Source organism: Solea senegalensis, linkage group LG19, assembly GCF_019176455.1.
Source record: "Solea senegalensis isolate Sse05_10M linkage group LG19, IFAPA_SoseM_1, whole genome shotgun sequence".
NCBI lineage: Eukaryota > Metazoa > Chordata > Actinopteri > Pleuronectiformes > Soleidae > Solea > Solea senegalensis.
In genome coordinates, this window is record NC_058038.1 from 20241059 (window position 1) to 20258606 (window position 17548).

At 40.9% G+C, this 17548-nt stretch overlaps 3 protein-coding genes across 9 annotated transcripts in view; all 3 read right to left on the reverse strand.

Annotated features, from left to right (window-relative positions):
- Window positions 1-1221: 1221 nt before the first annotated feature.
- mettl22 (methyltransferase 22, Kin17 lysine) lies at window positions 1222-9110 on the reverse strand. 6 transcript variants are annotated; one of them, XM_044051753.1, is made up of 13 exons: window positions 8916-9110; window positions 8650-8768; window positions 7983-8138; window positions 7588-7789; window positions 6975-7111; window positions 6552-6592; window positions 5600-5744; window positions 4961-5032; window positions 4224-4277; window positions 3516-3599; window positions 2858-2960; window positions 1954-2122; window positions 1222-1579 (listed from the first exon to the last, which is right to left on the reverse strand). In XM_044051753.1, exons 3-13 carry the CDS (start codon window positions 8086-8088, stop codon window positions 1469-1471), a joined length of 1224 nt encoding a protein of 407 aa, XP_043907688.1. In that variant the 5' UTR covers window positions 8089-8138; window positions 8650-8768; window positions 8916-9110; the 3' UTR covers window positions 1222-1468. The 6 variants fall into 6 exon arrangements, with proteins under 6 accessions (XP_043907688.1, XP_043907689.1, XP_043907691.1 ...); XM_044051754.1 differs by having other exon boundaries at window positions 8650-8772; XM_044051756.1 differs by lacking the exon at window positions 8650-8768 and having other exon boundaries at window positions 6975-7108.
- Window positions 9111-10475: 1365 nt separating this feature from the next.
- hao1 (hydroxyacid oxidase (glycolate oxidase) 1) lies at window positions 10476-15571 on the reverse strand. Its single transcript, XM_044051576.1, has 8 exons — window positions 14772-15571; window positions 13939-14090; window positions 12993-13260; window positions 12712-12884; window positions 12131-12222; window positions 11387-11545; window positions 10828-10897; window positions 10476-10750 (listed from the first exon to the last, which is right to left on the reverse strand). The coding sequence occupies exons 1-8, from the start codon at window positions 14906-14908 to the stop codon at window positions 10683-10685; spliced, it is 1119 nt and encodes a 372-aa protein (XP_043907511.1). The 5' UTR covers window positions 14909-15571; the 3' UTR covers window positions 10476-10682.
- A 70-nt stretch (window positions 15572-15641) lies between these two features.
- smg1 (SMG1 nonsense mediated mRNA decay associated PI3K related kinase) overlaps window positions 15642-17548 on the reverse strand; it is a 50548-nt gene continuing 48641 nt past the window's right edge. For both annotated transcript variants that reach the window (XM_044051578.1, XM_044051579.1), the window contains exon 64: window positions 15642-16772. In XM_044051578.1, coding sequence (XP_043907513.1) covers window positions 16695-16772 — 78 coding nt within the window. In that variant the 3' untranslated portion in view covers window positions 15642-16694. The remainder of the gene's footprint in view (window positions 16773-17548) is intronic.

Here is a 17548-nt window from a genome sequence, read left to right on the forward strand (position 1 = left end):
TCATCAGAACATCTGCATGAACATCCACAGTCAGCTCAGAGTGAAGGGCAGGGGCAGGTGTAACAGAATAAGCCACACCTCCTTCCTATATATTTCAGGTTACTTCAAATTCAAATGTTATAAGGAGGTTATAAAGTATTGTTGTGTGTAACAGTGTCACTCACACAACAGTGTCTGTGCTCCAGTTTGTCACATACAGAGAGGTGTGCTTTCTCCTTGTGGCCACAAGGTGGAGTATCTGCTGAAGTGAGCACAGCTCAGGAGTAAACAAGGCAAACACATGTGTTAGGGTTAGGCTGGACTCAGAAGTCCATGGTAGACGCGATTCCTCCCAGCAGGACTAGGTCCGAGGGTCTGGATCCTCGTCAGAGTCCAGCTGACGGTCCAGCACACACAACTCACGGGTCTGTACACTGAGAGGTTAGAATGAGTGACAGTGAATTTGTCTTCTGCATTTAACACGTCCTCGTTAGGTGCAGATCAGTGACCTGTCCTAGCCCTGAACCAGTGACCTTATGGTGACATGTCAAATCCTGACAAAGCATTTCTCTAGCATGTTTCTAACCTGGAATCTGATTTACAAATATAACTGAACTGATTCAACAACAGTCTCTATCCCTGGATGAGTGACAACCTCACTCTCACTCATTGATGTGTGTGCAACATTTCTAGAATTTGTACAGAAATAAACTATTATTATTTATACAATAATTGGATATGAAGAATTAGTTGAAATGATTTAAGTCCCTGTCAATATTAAATGATAAAAAGCTTCAATATCTAATTATATGATAAATATCTTATTTTTGTATTGCTATTATTTCCAGACTCCATCAAACCCGTTCTTGTGTTGATGTAAAAATAGGTCACAAAAAAAAAGCTCTGTCGCACAAAGACTTGGGGATGGGATGTCCTGAGTCGTGAAGGACACACAAATGTATCCTTAAAAAACCGGACCTTTAGAACGCTTGCTGGTGGTTTACTGTGAAGAGAGAGTCTCTCACTCTTTCTTGTTGTGATCACGTTTCCCCCTCCACGCTCTCGTCATGTATTTAGACACGGCGTGTCAAACTCGGGAAACTCCATTAACCCGTTCTCGTTATGACAAACCCCTCCTTTTGTTATGTGTTTTTAACACTCTTTTAACTTTTGTAAGAACAAATATCGCAGTGACATCATTCTGTTCACAGCTCAGCTGAAGTAAAAAAACAACAACAAATGTTTTATTTGACCTTGTGTTTAATCCAAGATCCTGTACGTACATTCATCTCTAGATGACCCATCATTATTATTATTATTATTATTATTATTATTATTAACAAAGTTAAAGACATCCATCATGGTCGTGTGACATGAACATGGATCAAACCCAACAATAAATAATGTCTCATTCAAGTCAATTTAAAACTGCAACTTTAGTCAGTAACAGGTGATTCGACATTTTAAACATTCTACTGTTAACCAGAGCTCATGGGTTTGTGTTGAGCTGCTCACGGGAGAGTCCAGGTGAGGGTTTCAGCTCAGGATTGGAGCAGACTTCATCAGACAGACGTGGAGTGGCAGTCACCTTCCACAGCTCCTGCAGAAATTCACAAAAGTGCACATTAACAAACACAACCATGATACTGATACTTCAATGTTGTCATATTTATGTATCTTGTCTTGATATAGATATAGATATATATATATATATAATAACTATAATATAACCCTGCTGCTTTGCTGTTAGCAGATATTATTACTCAGTACAAAGGTTTTATTTATTTGGTGTTATACTATGCTGTACTGACATTACACACATATTAATATTATCATATTATTAACAGCATAGTTCATAATACAGTAGCACATTAAGCGTATATTAATATTATCATATTATTCTATATATTATTACCATAGCATTATATTTGGCTATAGATAGTCTCAAAGGATGTGTGTGAGTGTTTCCATTACCAGCTGCTCGATTCGTTCATATATGAAAAATTGTGCAAAGTCACACGGGAGCTGTTCGACCCGAAAGCTGCATCGTCCATCGTCCAGGTCCTGGAGTTGGGACAGACAGCGTCGGAAGTAAGTGTAAGCTTCGCAGCAAACATCCATGTGTCGCAGGGTGAAGTTCATCCTTGTATGGAAAGACACACAAACACAGCAGGAAACACACAAGTGACTTCTCACACACAAACACACATAATGCAAACACTCTGCAGAACATGCTGATCTTGAATCTTTGGGGAACCTTAAGTGACAAAACGGAAAAAAGTCTTTTAAGGTATTCAGGCAAAGTTCTAGAATTAAGAAATCCAATGAAACAGTCAAATCAGAGCCTTTAGAAAGTTTGAAATGAGACCTTACAATCATAATCCTGTCCTTATGCTGCAACTTACAATGATTTTTGTTGTTGTCAATGTTACTGTTCATCAGAGAAGCTCTAACGTTATTTGTATGCAGCATCATTCATCTGAAAACAGGCTCAGTCAAGCAAGACTATCAGGCCTGACTGAGGGAGCATTCTTGTGTATAGACCTTGTTTTTCTGCATTATTTTACTGTGAGCCAGTTGGACACGTAGGACCAGGTCGTCCTACGTGTCCAACAAATAGTATTTCCTCCTTCACATGAGGCTGAAAGCACCGACAGACTATTATCCAGAGATAATAGTGTCTGAGTTTTATCGCCGACTTTTATTAATTCCTTATTTCATTTCATTTCATTCATTCCATCCATCCATCCATCCATCGGTCCACAACGAGGATCAGCCCAAAATAATTATGTGGCCACTTCCTCATGTTGTCCTCTGTAATAATGGTGTATAGAGGTGTATAGAGCAGCAGTGACGCGGATCACCACGGACATCATACCGTTTCTCTATGGAGATGAAGATGGTGCAGGTGTGATTGAAGTTACTACAGAGGCCATGCAGCGTTCGAAAGAGGCCACTTGTCAGTTCATCGTCGTAGATAACTGTGAAGACAAAAATGAATTCAACATTTGACTTTTTCGATCAAAACTCTTATTTTTATAGACACAGATTAAGGTACAATCATGTGATGCTGCTAAACCACAGCATCAAACGTCAGAACCTCTTTACTGACAGACCCAAATAAATATAATAAATAAATAAATCCCTCAAGTGGACCTCAGGAGGAAACACCAATCAAACATTTTTCATTTTAGTGACAAAAACAACCACTTCATTCAGTCATCCAATCATCAATCGCTTATGAAATTAATCGACATATATACATAGAGTATGTGTATATATACATTCTATAAAAATCTTTCGACTCTATATATTATACTTTCACAAATGAGGACATGGATGTTTGTTATTTATTATCTTTACAGTCTTTGCTGCTGTGACAATGTAAATGTCCCCACTGTGGGATAAACTAATAAAGGACTGTCTCATGTCATCTCATGTCATCTCATGTCATCTCATGTCATCTCATGTCATCCCCCCACACACACACAGCGACAGCGACATGCAGTGTTTTAAAGGCAGTGTCAATGACCTACCATCAGCAGCAATGATGAAGAGAGTGTTGTCATACACATCTGCCACTTCCTCCTCTGTCCAGCTGAAGTCCACATCAGCTTCTGCTTCAGGACATGAAAAAACCTTTTTTATACATCTGGTGGTTTGGATCAGTGATTATTCAAAGCTGCCGCTGATGACTTGAGGCCCATCAGGGCTTCTCTAAAGCGGGGAACAAGGGCGCAGCCCCCCATGTAGTCGGGATGCTCCCTTGTCAGTAGTCTTGTATAAAGTACTTGAACGCTTGCGACGCCGCGGGAAAAAGAACAAAGGAAAAGCATTCTGTCGTTTTCAGCTTAGAAGACAAACATAGAGCTTTAACCGGTTAACAGCCAGGACCAGGACCACAAGATTGATCGATTGATAGCTTTATTTTAACTTTAACTTTATTAAGTAAAGTAAAGATATGTGAACATTCTACTTAAGTACAGTAACAAAGTATTTGTACGTTATTACATTACAACACCGTCCCTTCTCCAGGCTCCAAGTCACATGATCAAATGCGTCATTATTCCGGCACAGTTTCCTTCTCCTGAGAAAATCATGGCCGCACTAAACTCCTCCCACACTGAAAAACATATAAACCTCTTTGTGAGGACATTTGGACCGTGTGGGGGCATTGTGTCAGTTTAAAGGGCTTTTCCAGGGCTGGATTTAGGCTAAAGAAAGCCTGTGTATGTGTGTTTTACCTGTGCAAAGGGAATGCTGGAGCCAATCCAACAGTCTCACTCGCACCTCACCGCCTGATGGTCAGAGGAGACATGACAACAAAGAAATCAGCATTTAGTGTAGTTTATCTTGTTTGGTTTAGCTAGTTAAGTTCAGCTTGTTTAGTTTATCTTGTTTGGTTTAGCTAGTTAAGTTCAGCTTGTTTAGTTTATCTTGTTTGGTTTAGCTTGCAGCTTGTTTAGTTTATCTTGTTTGGTTTAGCTAGTTAAGTTCAGCTTGTTTAGTTTAACTTGTTTGGTTTAGCTTGTTTGGTTTGGCTAGTTTAGTTTGACTTGTTTGGTTTAGCTAGTTAAGTTCAGCTTGTTTAGTTTATCTTGTTTGGTTTAGCTTGTTTGGTTTGGCTAGTTTAGTTTGACTTGTTTGGTTTAGCTTGTTTGGTTTGGCTAGTTTAGTTTGACTTGTTTGGTTTAGCTTGTTTGGTTTAGCGAGTTTAGTTGAACTTGTTTGGTTTAGCTTGTTTGGTTTAGTTTTGTTTATCTTGTTTGGTTTAGCTAGTTAAGTTCAGCTTGTTTAGTTTATCTTGTTTGGTTTAGCTTGTTTGGTTTGGCTAGTTTAGTTTGACTTGTTTGGTTTAGCTTGTTTGGTTTGGCTAGTTTAGTTTGACTTGTTTGGTTTAGCTTGTTTGGTTTAGCGAGTTTAGTTGAACTTGTTTGGTTGAACTTGTTTGGTTTAGCGAGTTTATGTGATGTGATCTCACCTGTAAGCTCAGTCATGCGTCTGTTGAATGAGACATTTCTCTCGCACATGCTCAGAAGGTCTTCTCCCACATCTGGCAAACAAAAACAGTCAAATGTATACATGAGCTCGGTCTTTGCTCTAACACAGGAAACAATAGATTTACATTTGAATAATCATTTGAAACGAGAGGTCTGAATAATGGACATGATGGAATCAGGTGTACGGCATATCACAGATTCTCCAATAATATGACCTGATTCTAAAATAAGAAGGAAAAATAAGAAGGAAAATAACCAGACACATTCTGAGCAACAACAGAGATGAACAAAGAACAATTCTACATGTGTGCGAGAGACCACATCACTCCAGTGTTGGCTCTGGTCTCAACACTTTCACCCCGACCGGTGGAGGCAGTCTGGTCGAGTGTTTGCTGGTTGTGTGAACTGTTGTGTTTCTCTGCTCTCTATGAAACTATGTACAGTCTATGTTATTTTATTGGTGGTGGTGAGACACTGGGATTAAAACCTTTGAAAAGTGCTACATAAATAAAGTCATAGCATATTTTTCCACAGCCCTCATTGATGAAGAACGTTAGGTGTTTTTATTAATGATTAAAGGAAACAACAGAGGACATGTTCTTCCCCTAACGCCGTCATACCTGTGCAGTACACCGTTTTGGCAGTGGTTGCCATGACGATGCTGGTAAAGCCTGTTCCTGCTCCCAGCTCGAGGACTGTAGCTCCTCTAAACAAGTCTGACTCTGAGAGGATGAAGTCAGCCAGGAGGAACGCCCCTCGCCACACCTGATCCAAAACAACAACACACACACACACAATAATCCCACATGAACGTGTACACACTACACACACACACACACACACGGACTGAGAATCTTTAGGCGCTCGTGTTATTGTGACAACATGAGCAGTTCTGTCTGTAATGTAGAGATAAAACAAACTGATCATACAAGTCCAGTTGAAATCAGGGGTTTTGCCACTTAAAGCTGAAGCTGGATGCAGGGTTCCACCTTTTGAAGGACTTTCCAGGACATTTTTTGAATTGAATTGAATTGAATTGACTTTATTCCTCCCCCAGGGGGGAAACACACATTCACCACAGCTCAGTTGTGAAAAAAACAAAGTGAATAGAAAAAAATAAGAATAAGAATAAAAAAGAAATAAAAAATATATAATACAATAAGATTAAAAAAGAGCAATACAGTGCAATAGTGAGAAAAATAAAAAGTTACTAGATAAGGAATTACACTCTAATATAGAGTAGTTATCCGGGTTTTTAGGAACATTTGTTCCTAATCTACATACATCAAGCAACAAAAGATGGTGTCGTAACAAACAAAAGCACATCGACGGCCAGAGATAATTAACTAAAAATATCTATTTAATATCAAACACTTTCACTGATCCATGTTTATTTAGGGGGATTTTCCAAAAACCTTAATTCAAAGCATTTCAAGGGTTTCAAGGACCCATGAAGATCCGTGTGGATAACACGTCAGACGAGAAGTTCAATATTAGATAAACCCTTTGTGGTTAGAATTAGACTACATGTTTACATGGTGTACAGTCAAGTGGAGAGGAATGACAACTGACCTGCTTGCCAACATCCTGCAGAGGAGTCGCCATGGTGTGCTCTGTAAAAGCATGAAATCACTGCTGAGACGTTCACTAAGAAGTAAGTCAACTACAGCATGTGTTCAGAGGCCCGGTCGGCTCACTCAGTAATCCATCCTTGCTCACGTGCCAAAAATGTTTTGGGGATCCACTCTAGAATTGGGGCCCTTGGTAGAGCCCAGTATTAATATAGTCATTATTTACACCTTAGAGGGCGCTGAGATCAGATTTATTTTACACTTTCATATTCAAAGTGAAGCACTAAGTGTGTCATTCATGTCACTTGTTTAAGTTGTTGTGTTTAAAAAAAACCCACTCGATTGGCCGCTGCTTGGTTGGCTCATGTCACTGCAGGCTTCTGTTAACATGTGGAAATATAAGATTACACTGGGTTCTTCTTACCGATCTTTATAATGTCTTTGGTGCACTTGTCCTCATCATCTGGACTCTCCACTTCATGTTCCAGTCCAGGACTGGACTGTTTAAGAATGATGGGGCAGACCAGGTCACGGCCACCGTCCTCACCGCGGAATCGCCTCCATTTGAGGAAAAGCAGGAAAAAGTATATGACAGTATATGAAAGTATATGAAAGGCCGAATACAGGCCAACACAGGGTCAAATATGTTCAGTTACAGAGGTCACAGAAAAGTTACAGAAAAATGGCACTGGCCATGGAAAATTTGGGAATATTTCAGAATGGCATGAACATTCCTATCACAGCTGACATGTGTGGACACACAGCCTGGGACTGAACAGTAGTCGTGTGGAATGATAACGTTATTTTGTCTGAGACATTTTAGCCGAGTTTCTATTTGGTAAACCACATTTACAAGTCTGTCTGGTTGTTATTCGTCCACAATGTTGCATGATATGTTTTATTGTAGTTATGGTCACAGAAGAACCATTTAAAACCACCAGGAAAAAGGTTTGTTGAAGACCATGTTTCGTCACAATTTTCACAACACTAGAGGCGAGCATGTGTTAACTGATGAGAAAACAAAAACCTTGTCATACCTACGTGTAATGTCGAGGTCTCCATCCTCATCCAAGCATGGCTCCTCATTTCCTTCCTCTCCGTCTTTTTCCTGAGTGGGACTTGAGTCTTTTTCACAGTCTTCCCTCGAGCTAACAGATTTCTGCTCCGCTGATCTTTTCCCGGAGCCACTGCTGTCGAGCCTTTCAACATCTGACAAGATCTTGAAGTTGGAGATGAAGACTGGACGGATGCAAACACAAAAAACAGACACGTCAGTTCAATACCAAGAATAATGTGTAACCGCGTTGTACTGCAACTATAATCTTTGAAGGTTTAAAACTCAACCACTACACTTCAAATGTGTATAGAACTGATACAGAAATGACTAGTGATGTAAAACATAGCAGAAAACTTTGACTTGATCAGAACAAACCTGGTTGTCCAACATGGTTGAGGCGTGTCATGAGGTGGCGTGGTTTAGACAGAAGCATGTGGACGTCTGACAGCACTGTATCATAATGAAAGGTGATGTGGTCCATGGCTCATCAATCATGGTCAGAAAAACATCTGCTGTGAGCACCTGAGGAGACTGAGCGCACACACACGCACACACACGTTTTACATTAATAAAATGACTAATAGATGCCGGTAATCTGACTAACACGGCCCCATGCACATCATCTGAGGAATCAGGAGTGTCAAACCCAAATGAACTGGGGGCCAATGAGCATCTAACATGGTGGAAAAAACGAATTCTAACTATTTTTCAAAGATTTCAAAGAAAACAAACAGGAAACATAACAACAGTAGGTTCAGTAGGGGGTGGGAAATATTCAATCATGATATCACATGATATGTCATAGAATTTCAGTAAAAGTGTTTGTTTTGATATGAAATAATGTGTACTTCACAAAAAACACATTAAACTATTAATATAAAAAAAAGAGCCAGAAATAAAAACAGAATATGAACTTAAAACTTTAAAGTTTATATACACGATTTAATGTTGAACGTAAAACATTCAACAACACAATGATTTTAAGTGAATGTCTAATAATTTTATAACAGTATTACAGACAAACAAAAAAAGTATCATGTACCAGGTACGGTCCCTTATGCAAAAGTAAAGTCAAGTGATAGAGATGAGTCGTGCTGGTTTATGTAGGGCCTCGAGGGCCCCTTTGGCCTGGGACCCCAAACTACCTTGAAACGCCTCTGTCTGACTAACACAAAGGTATATGAGACACTGATAAAAGCTGCATTTTAAATCCAGTTTGACACTATATGGACATTACAGTAGACAGAGCATGTGGTTATACATTCACAGAGTTCAGCTACGCCGTTAGCGGAACACTGTTTGCGTTACCTGTGAACGGAGCGGAGCTGGTGACAGAGAAAGGTCCAGTGACGCCTCAGCGACTCTCTGCGCCTCCGAAATAACCACTGCAGTGACAGCTGCGGGGACGCGGGGACACGCGGGGACACACGGGGACACACACGTAACCTGACCCCTGACCCCTGACCCACATCCCACCGCCTACTATTGCAAAACAAACATGGCTCAGTGCAACCCCAGAAGTCGTCCGGGTAGCGACAACAAATACTCCCGTTCCGCCAGACCCGATGCATACTTGGTAAAACAGACGGAGCGAGAACACCTCTGAACATGGTTTCTGTTATTTTAGGTAGTTATTATCACAATAATGTATGTTCAAGTGTTTATTTCTCCTGCCAAGGTGGTTTTAATTCGTTATTTGATTCTATAAACACAGCCTGACCTCCTCGAGCTTTTATTGTGGTACTTCCGGTTACCGGCAGTGTGAATTTGTATATTGGCTAAATATTAAGTCTGACTCGAAAGATTTAGATTTAACATATAACATTTAGGTGTAACATTTAATATTTTTATTATATACATATATATGTGTATGTATATATATATATATATATATATATATATATATATATATATATATATATATATATATATATATATATAAATTCATTACTACACCCCTACCTCACTGAATTGCCGACATCACTTCACACACACACACACACTGCAGCTGTTAAAAAACTCGTTAAATAATCGTGCAATATTTTCCGACTTCTTGCCTAACTATAGATCTGTTTTAAGATTCTATTGCTGTTTTTAACATTTTATACTAGTCAAATGTTTAGTCTAAGTTTAAATATTCTGTACATTAGCTTACATTTTATTCTATTATAGTTTTTTTGTTGTTTAAATTATATTTTTCTGATACTGTGTTTATATAAAAACATTTCTATGGGCAACGTGCAAATCAAGAATTTCATTGTGCAGTGACAGTCTGTCTTAACTGAACATATGACAATAAATATCTTCAGTCTTGAATATTCAGATTTAACTATTTAATACATTTACAAGTGAACACATATTGTTGTAAATGTGCTAAAGACTCAAGTGGTGTGAAATAATTCACACCACTTTTTCAAACATTGTTTGAAGCTAAATGTGACAAAATGTTGCAGTTATTTTCTGAATATTTCCCATAACAGATGACGTCTGATCCGACACGAGCTGCACAATATGGGAACAATCTTATTAAAATATTCAATATTGTGATATATCACAATATTAATTAAATATGTATATATACATACACATATATTTAACTGTCTGTCAAGCTTAAAGGTAAAGATGGGTGACATATAAATAATATCTGGATATAATATCATTTTCTATATATTTCTATATAAACTTGGCATCATCTTGTGTTGAGTGCGTGTGTGTGTGTGTGTGTGTGTAAACAGAGCATTTGCATTTTAAAACTTGTGTGTACATGTGGTCATTGAATGCATTTTGTGTGAAAGCATTGAAAACCGTCATCATCAGAATCATGAGGCAGAGTTGTTAGTAAAGGACAGATAATACAGTGCGATGCTCTATCAGTGGTGGATACAGTTTAATTTGGAAGGTTGAGGGTTAATCTGCATGCCTACATGTGTGAGTGAATGGTGTGAATGGTTGAATGGTCATGAAGACTACAAGAGTGTTGTATACATGCAGACCATAAGACAGGAAGTTGAAAAACAAAACTTCTACAATCCACTACGTGACATATCAACAAGGGATCAGCTGCAGATTCTTCTTTTACATCCTGGAGCTGAACTCAGTTCTCCTGACCAGAGACCTGCTCACCTCAGATACACTGCGACAACCTACACACACGTATATTTCAAGCATGAGTCCAAGGAAACAGTTCAATGTACAGAATGTGAAGTGTTGTGTGCGTTACCTGACAGTGCCATAGCCAGTCGCAGCTCCTCTTTTACAAGTTCAAGGACCTTAGTCACTCCCTGCTCCCCCTGCACACACACACACACACACACACACACACACACACACACACACACACACACACGTTCACAGCTGTTAATAGTGCAGTAGTATATAGTCAGCTGATACATTAAAACGTACATTGGTAATTGTTCTGTTTCGTGTAAATTGATGAACAAAATGTTGACATTCTAAAATTTCAAATCCATGGAAAGTGAATTCAAATATCAAACTTAAATTAGGTTTTTCAAAAATGTTACACTTCAAGAATCACAACTATAGAGAAAAACTGGTATTTTTTGTTTTCTAAGGCCCAGAACTTACTTTGAACTTTGACATTTTCCTATGCATTTTTTATTTTGCTATGCATTATTGTGCGAGTCACAGCATGGCTGCATGAACCTGTCTTGATTTTGTTTTAGACGCAACACACACGCGCACACGTGCACACGTGCACGTGCACACACACACACACACACACACACACACGTGCAGCTGTGTGACGTGTAACGTGTCACCTGACAGGAAAGGCCCCACAGCACCGGTCGACCGATGAACACAGCCTTCGCTCCCAGAGCTAAGGCCTTGAGGACGTCTGTCCCCCGTCTCACTCCTCCGTCCATGTAGACTTCACATCGACCGTCCACTGACTTCACCACCTCCTCCAGCACGTCCAGCTATGCACACGACACAGATAAATACACAAGTACAACTAGTTTTTCCTCAGAAGCAAATAACTCCTGTCATGTTATGTTTAATGTTCTTATTGAAGTCATCTTTGATCATTTATAACTTTTTTTACACAAACGTAATGAACACAAGTCCATCACAGGAGCTGCTGGTCTACTGCTGCCTCCTGTGGTAAGTTTGTGTCACTTAGATAAACTTAACCCTAATGAAGGAAAATCACAAAACTACACATAATGTTTTAGAACTTCAAGTTCTACTAGAATAGATGAAGTATTTTTGAAAAACCTCAGTTTCCCCAGAGTCGAGAAATATCTTCATTCTTTTCTTTGTTACGTGTAATGTAAAGAGTGTCCGCCATCTTTGCTAACAGTTATGCTAACAGGAAGTGTCACATTTATGAGATGAGTCTCTTATTAAGTGTCATGTTTTTAATGAGAGTGCAGTGTCTCATACAAGTGCACTTTAAGGATTAAAACTATTCTACAGATACTTTGTGATTCCATGTTAAACCATCACTTTGTAACAATATCACATTTCTGATGTTTCACAAAAAAAAGATAAGACAAAAACACCGTGGCAGGAACTCCATCCAGTTGCCGCGCTCCGTGATTGGACACGAGGATTCCACTGACCCCACGGTTCACGGCCTGGACAGCATCCTCACCTGGCCACACACACACATCCATTAAAAGGGTGATACATGTTCTGTATTTACACACATGACCACTGAGATGAACTATTAACGAGATTAAAGTGGTGATATTCCAACACTTGTTGTTGTTTTAGTAGAGAGCAAGAAAACGGATCTCTTAGACTTGAGGAAAAGCAGAAAAGATGCATGTTCTTGCATATACTTGTGACAATGTGACGCTGATGTGATGTGTCCAAAGATGAAGACTCTCCTTGTTTGTGAAAACTATTCTGAAGTACAATTCCACCAGGTGCTCCACAGCCTCATTTTAACAACTCTCCTCTTCTACAACAACAGCTTTGAATATTACAACTTTATTCTTGTAAATTTACAACTTCATTCGAAAAGATATTAGACCTGGATTTGGGGTTAGGGTTTCTTAGGATTCGTTTTAGGTTGAGCATCAAGTTGTAATGTTTAAGGTAAGAGGCCGGTACCAATGCTGTGTGTGTGTGTGTGTACCATTCAGGATTCCTTTGACAATCACAGGTAGATGTGTGTGTTTCTTCAGCCAGGTGATGTCGTCCCAGCAGAGAGTGGGATCGATGGCTTTAGCCACATAAACAGCCAAACCACTGTCGTCGCCATAGTTTCCCTCAGAGAACGCCAGGGAGGCTGATGTAAAGTTAGACATACTGCGCACGCACGCACGCACGCACGCACGCACGCACGCACACACACACACACACAGTGTTGTCATCATGTTGGAGTAGGTCATGCTGTAGCTGTTGTTGGCTCGTTACCTCAGGTGTGAGGGGAGTTTAAAACGGTTCCTCATGTCATCCAGTCTTCTCCCTAAGTAGGGCGTATCCACGGTAACAAAGATGGCCTTATAGCCCGCCTCTTCTGCACGGCGTACCAGTGACAGTGTGAGCTCTCGGTCCTTGTAGATGTAGAGCTGCAGCCACAGGACCGCTCCGCCTGCTGAGCTCGTCATTGCTGACATGACTTCCTCGATGGTGGACGTGGCCCAAGAGCTCAACATCATCCCTGTTCCCACAGCTCGGCATGCTGGGTACACACATAATACCACACGTGGAAAGACTTGGAGCATTAACTCGTCCCTGTTTGTAAACAGCTGCTGTAACTTTGTCGTGTACAGTTAGCAAAGCGATCCTACGGATGAGATGGATGACTGAAGGGAAAGAAAAAAAACAAAGATGCATTGACTCTATTGATTGGATTATTTTGTGACTTTTGGGAAGTTGAATATGCCAGGCAACAAGTCGAGACTGTCACTCATCATGGACACATGTACAGACACACATGGAGTCTGATTCGACTGTCTAGAGCTAGACTAGATCTCTGAGTGCTACTTGATGCTGAAACATGTTTTCTTTGTCGAATGTCATAAAAAAATAAAAACTAAAAAATGAAATGTATGATGATAATTGGGGCGGGACTAGATAAGCTTTTGCTTTCGGTTATGTGTATTGTGTGAACTGCACTGTTGTGTGATGAGTGATCTAAATGTCATGACCGAAGTAAACATATAAATAAATAAATAAACCACCTCAGGGGGGCGCCAGAGATCACAGAGCTTTGACTGCTCTGAGATACTGTTCTAAACTGAACACGGTCTGTGGTTTACTTACTATACTTAGACAACTAAGATTTGAATTGTGGTTAAGGTTAGACAACTGGTTATGATTAAGATTAGGGATGACAGTCTTCATGAAGTGTGTGCACCTCTCGCTGTCGCTGTCTCTCCCTCTGGATGAGCCATCCTCTGCATCGCTGTGGCAGCGACACACACAGGCATGCTGAGCCTGTGACCGAGCACAGAGACACTCATGTCCACCGTGGACACGTCCCTCAACACGCGAGGGAGAAGATGCCACCTGCACACACACAGGCCAGAACAGCAGTGGTTACGCTAATACTATAATGGCAGCATTTCTCAGTCAGAAAGCATCACGGTACATGAATGAATGAATGAATAAATACATTTATGAATGAATGAATGGTCTCACAGTCTGGTTCCGGTTTTATTTTGAAATGTCTCTTTCCTCTCGTTTCAGGGAACTTCTCCTTGCCCTCGCGTTTTCCTGCATGTTTGTCTGTCTTGTACCAGAGAGACAGAATGTCTTTGTCTTTGCTTCACAGTCTCGTCACATTTCTGTACTTTGTCAAACCCTTGTTTTAGTTTGAAAGAGTGATTTTGTTTGTTTTGTTGTTTGTCAGCTGACTGTGGGAATGATGAAACGCTTCAGAAGACATTCAGACCATCTCACGAGGACCGGACCAGTGAAATAATAACCTTAGAGCTACAAGAAATTTCTTTCCTTAATTTTACATTTAATGAAGTATATTTTTACAAATGTACCACTTACACGTCACACTGGAGCTATAAAGAAGTACAAATATAGTATTTTGTGAGATATTTACAAATTCATCTTGCAGGCAGGATCAGACTCTCTGGTGGGCCAGTTCTGGCTCGTGGGCTATACATTCGACACCCCTGGTGTGTGTGTGTGTGTGTGTGTGTGTGTGTGTGTGTGTGTGTGTGTGTGTGTGTCTACCTGTTGAAAGCAGCCACATTGTCAGTCAGTGTGTGTTGTTGGTCAGCTCCTGATCGGTAATAATCAAACACAGATTTAGGAAGAACTTTTCTGGCTTCGTCTTCAAAGTCCGACACACACACGCGCTGTCCTGACATGATTGTTCACTCACTCACAAACACTGAGGGGGTCACTCTGTCACAGCACAGGCTGAGAGGTGTAATCATTAATCTGCTGGAGGTCGTCGTCCAGCATGACCTCGGATTTCTAATCATTACTTTGTGAATGTTTAACTCAGACTCAACTGTGCTGCCCAGACCCGCTTCAGCCCAGACCCACAGTCCAGACCCGCCTGAATGTCTTCACTGGCCTGAGTACAGCAGTATTAAGGGGTGATTATGGGATTTTCCTCGATGCCTGCAATGAATATATCAAAGACCTGGGACGGATGGACGGACAGACAGACAGACAGACAGACAGCTGTGCGTTGAGTGACGTCATTGTGCAAAGGTACCATGACGCTGTAGACACAGTTCAGGATGGTTTGGGACCGGGTCGAGTCACTCGGTGGCACTCAGTAACCACCTGTTTTTAACCATCATAATAATCTTGTGATGTTCCTTCTTCACATCACAGAACAACAACAAGGGTCTGAGACGGGGAGATAACAAACATGCTTCCTCTCACACTCACACAGTCATCATCATTTCAAACTCACGCAGACGCTAAACTGAACCAAATAGGTTCAATGTGTTTACAATAAAGAGACAATGGGACAGTCTAAAGCTAAGTGCTTGGTTTAGGACACGTCGTCGGTCATCACTAATGCGTGTGGTTAAGAATTTGTTTGTTTAAAAAAACAATCATAAAAGATTCATTAATAAACTGCAACACTTTTCAATCCCATGTTTATTTGGCATCCAACAAAATCCACTAAAAGCTTTAAGAATGAACATTTTGCACCTTCACCAAACAAAACAATAATTTCTCCCACTAAAAATGTAAAACTAGAAGGTCAGGATTAATAAAACGCAAGCATCAGGGTTTTGGGAGTGATTTTACACGAGGTGAGCGACGGACAGCGAGACGAGGCAAATCAACCAAAGCAAAAGTCTTTTCCTCAGCTGCGTCTACAGAGGAAGACACTGAAGAGTTTCACTGCACGACAGAACAACAAGAGTCACGCCTCCTCCTCCTCCTCCTCCTCCTCACAATTATCCACGAGACAAAAACAAAGTCTGCATCATGGTTTCATCTGTGACATCACTTCCCTCTCCATCAACCAAAGAACAGTTTGATTCATTTCCACTTTAATTTCCTCTGATTCAAACATTCCCGCTCATCCGTGTCACTCGCTGACCAATCACACAGAATCACAGGCGCTGAGGGGAAAAAAAAAAAAAAGGTTAAGAGAAAAGAGGTGTGGCTGTGAAACACCCCATCCATCTCCCCGGTGAAGACCCGCGTGCTTCAGAGGGGAAGCGCTCACGGCCTGCTTCACCCTGCTCATCCTGCAGGTGGAGTCTGATCGCCTCAGCAGGAAGCAGGGATGTTTATGGGTACAACTTGATCGTGAGCTATGCAGGTGAGGGGGGAAGGGATCTCCAAGTCAAGGGGGAGGAGGCCTTTGCCCTCCTTCCCCCCTCCCCACTCCACGCTGCTTTGCTCGATCAAACCCCTAAGAAAGGGAGGCAGGGCCCGCAGGCCCACTAAGCGTTGTGTTAGCCCGATCGCCGATGGTTGGGGGAGTGTGGATGCAGCGGAGCTGCGAAGTCGCTGCCCCAGTTTGGGTGCCCAGGAGTGTGGGAGGGCAGACTAAGCATCCGCTTCCCATTTCCTCCCCCCCAGTGTGGCCCGGTGCTGCTGTTCCGACACCCCAGACCCGCTGGACTCTGGTGGATCTCCAAGCCTTCGCTGGACCAAAGACATGAAGCAGGATAGTGTTCACACCCAGGCAGTCCAGCCCTCGTACAGCTGGGCCAGGTTGTCCATGTTAGTGGCCTCTTTGATGACAAAGTCCACCTGGAAGCAAACAGCAGGACACAAGCTCAGCCCACTTTCTCTCCCGTCACACATCTTACTGTCAAAGATCTTTAATAAAGAGTAAAGTCCACATCAGTGTCATGTGAGGGTTTCTGAGTTCCTCTGTGTCTCATATCAATGCTCATCACAATTCACTCATTGTCTGAGTGTGATTTATTTGCTGTTTACATTCTCGGTCTCAATTGTTTGATTTGGAAAAACAATAAGTACAATACTTATACTTATACAATACTACAATATTCATTTAGTTCAGTTTTCATACTAATTTTCTTGTTTATGATTAAGAGATTTTCACCAAAATCCTATTATGATACACTCACAGTGAGCATTTGACGCCCTCTAGAGGACGGAAACAAAAATAAAAATTTTTTAATCAAAATCCATAAAAGTCAAATGTTTATTTGTAACATCAGTAAAAAAAAAAGATGAGTTAAAACAAACGGATACTTAGTGTCAAAAGCAACAGAATGCCCCACACACACACACACACTGTGATATTTGGTGCATCATTAAAAACACTCATGTAGAACACTTAAGCACACTGTGCAGCTGGAAACCTGTTCAACTTAAAGGGGACATATTAGACCCCATTTCCCCCATTAAAATAGTTCCCTGGTGTCCTAATGAACATGTCAGTGACATGCTTTGGTCAAAATACCATAAGGATGAAGCATCATAGCAGTTCAATAACCCTGCTAAACCCGCCCCTTTCAGAACGCTCAGTTTTGGTGCATGGTCCCTTTATACGCATGCTG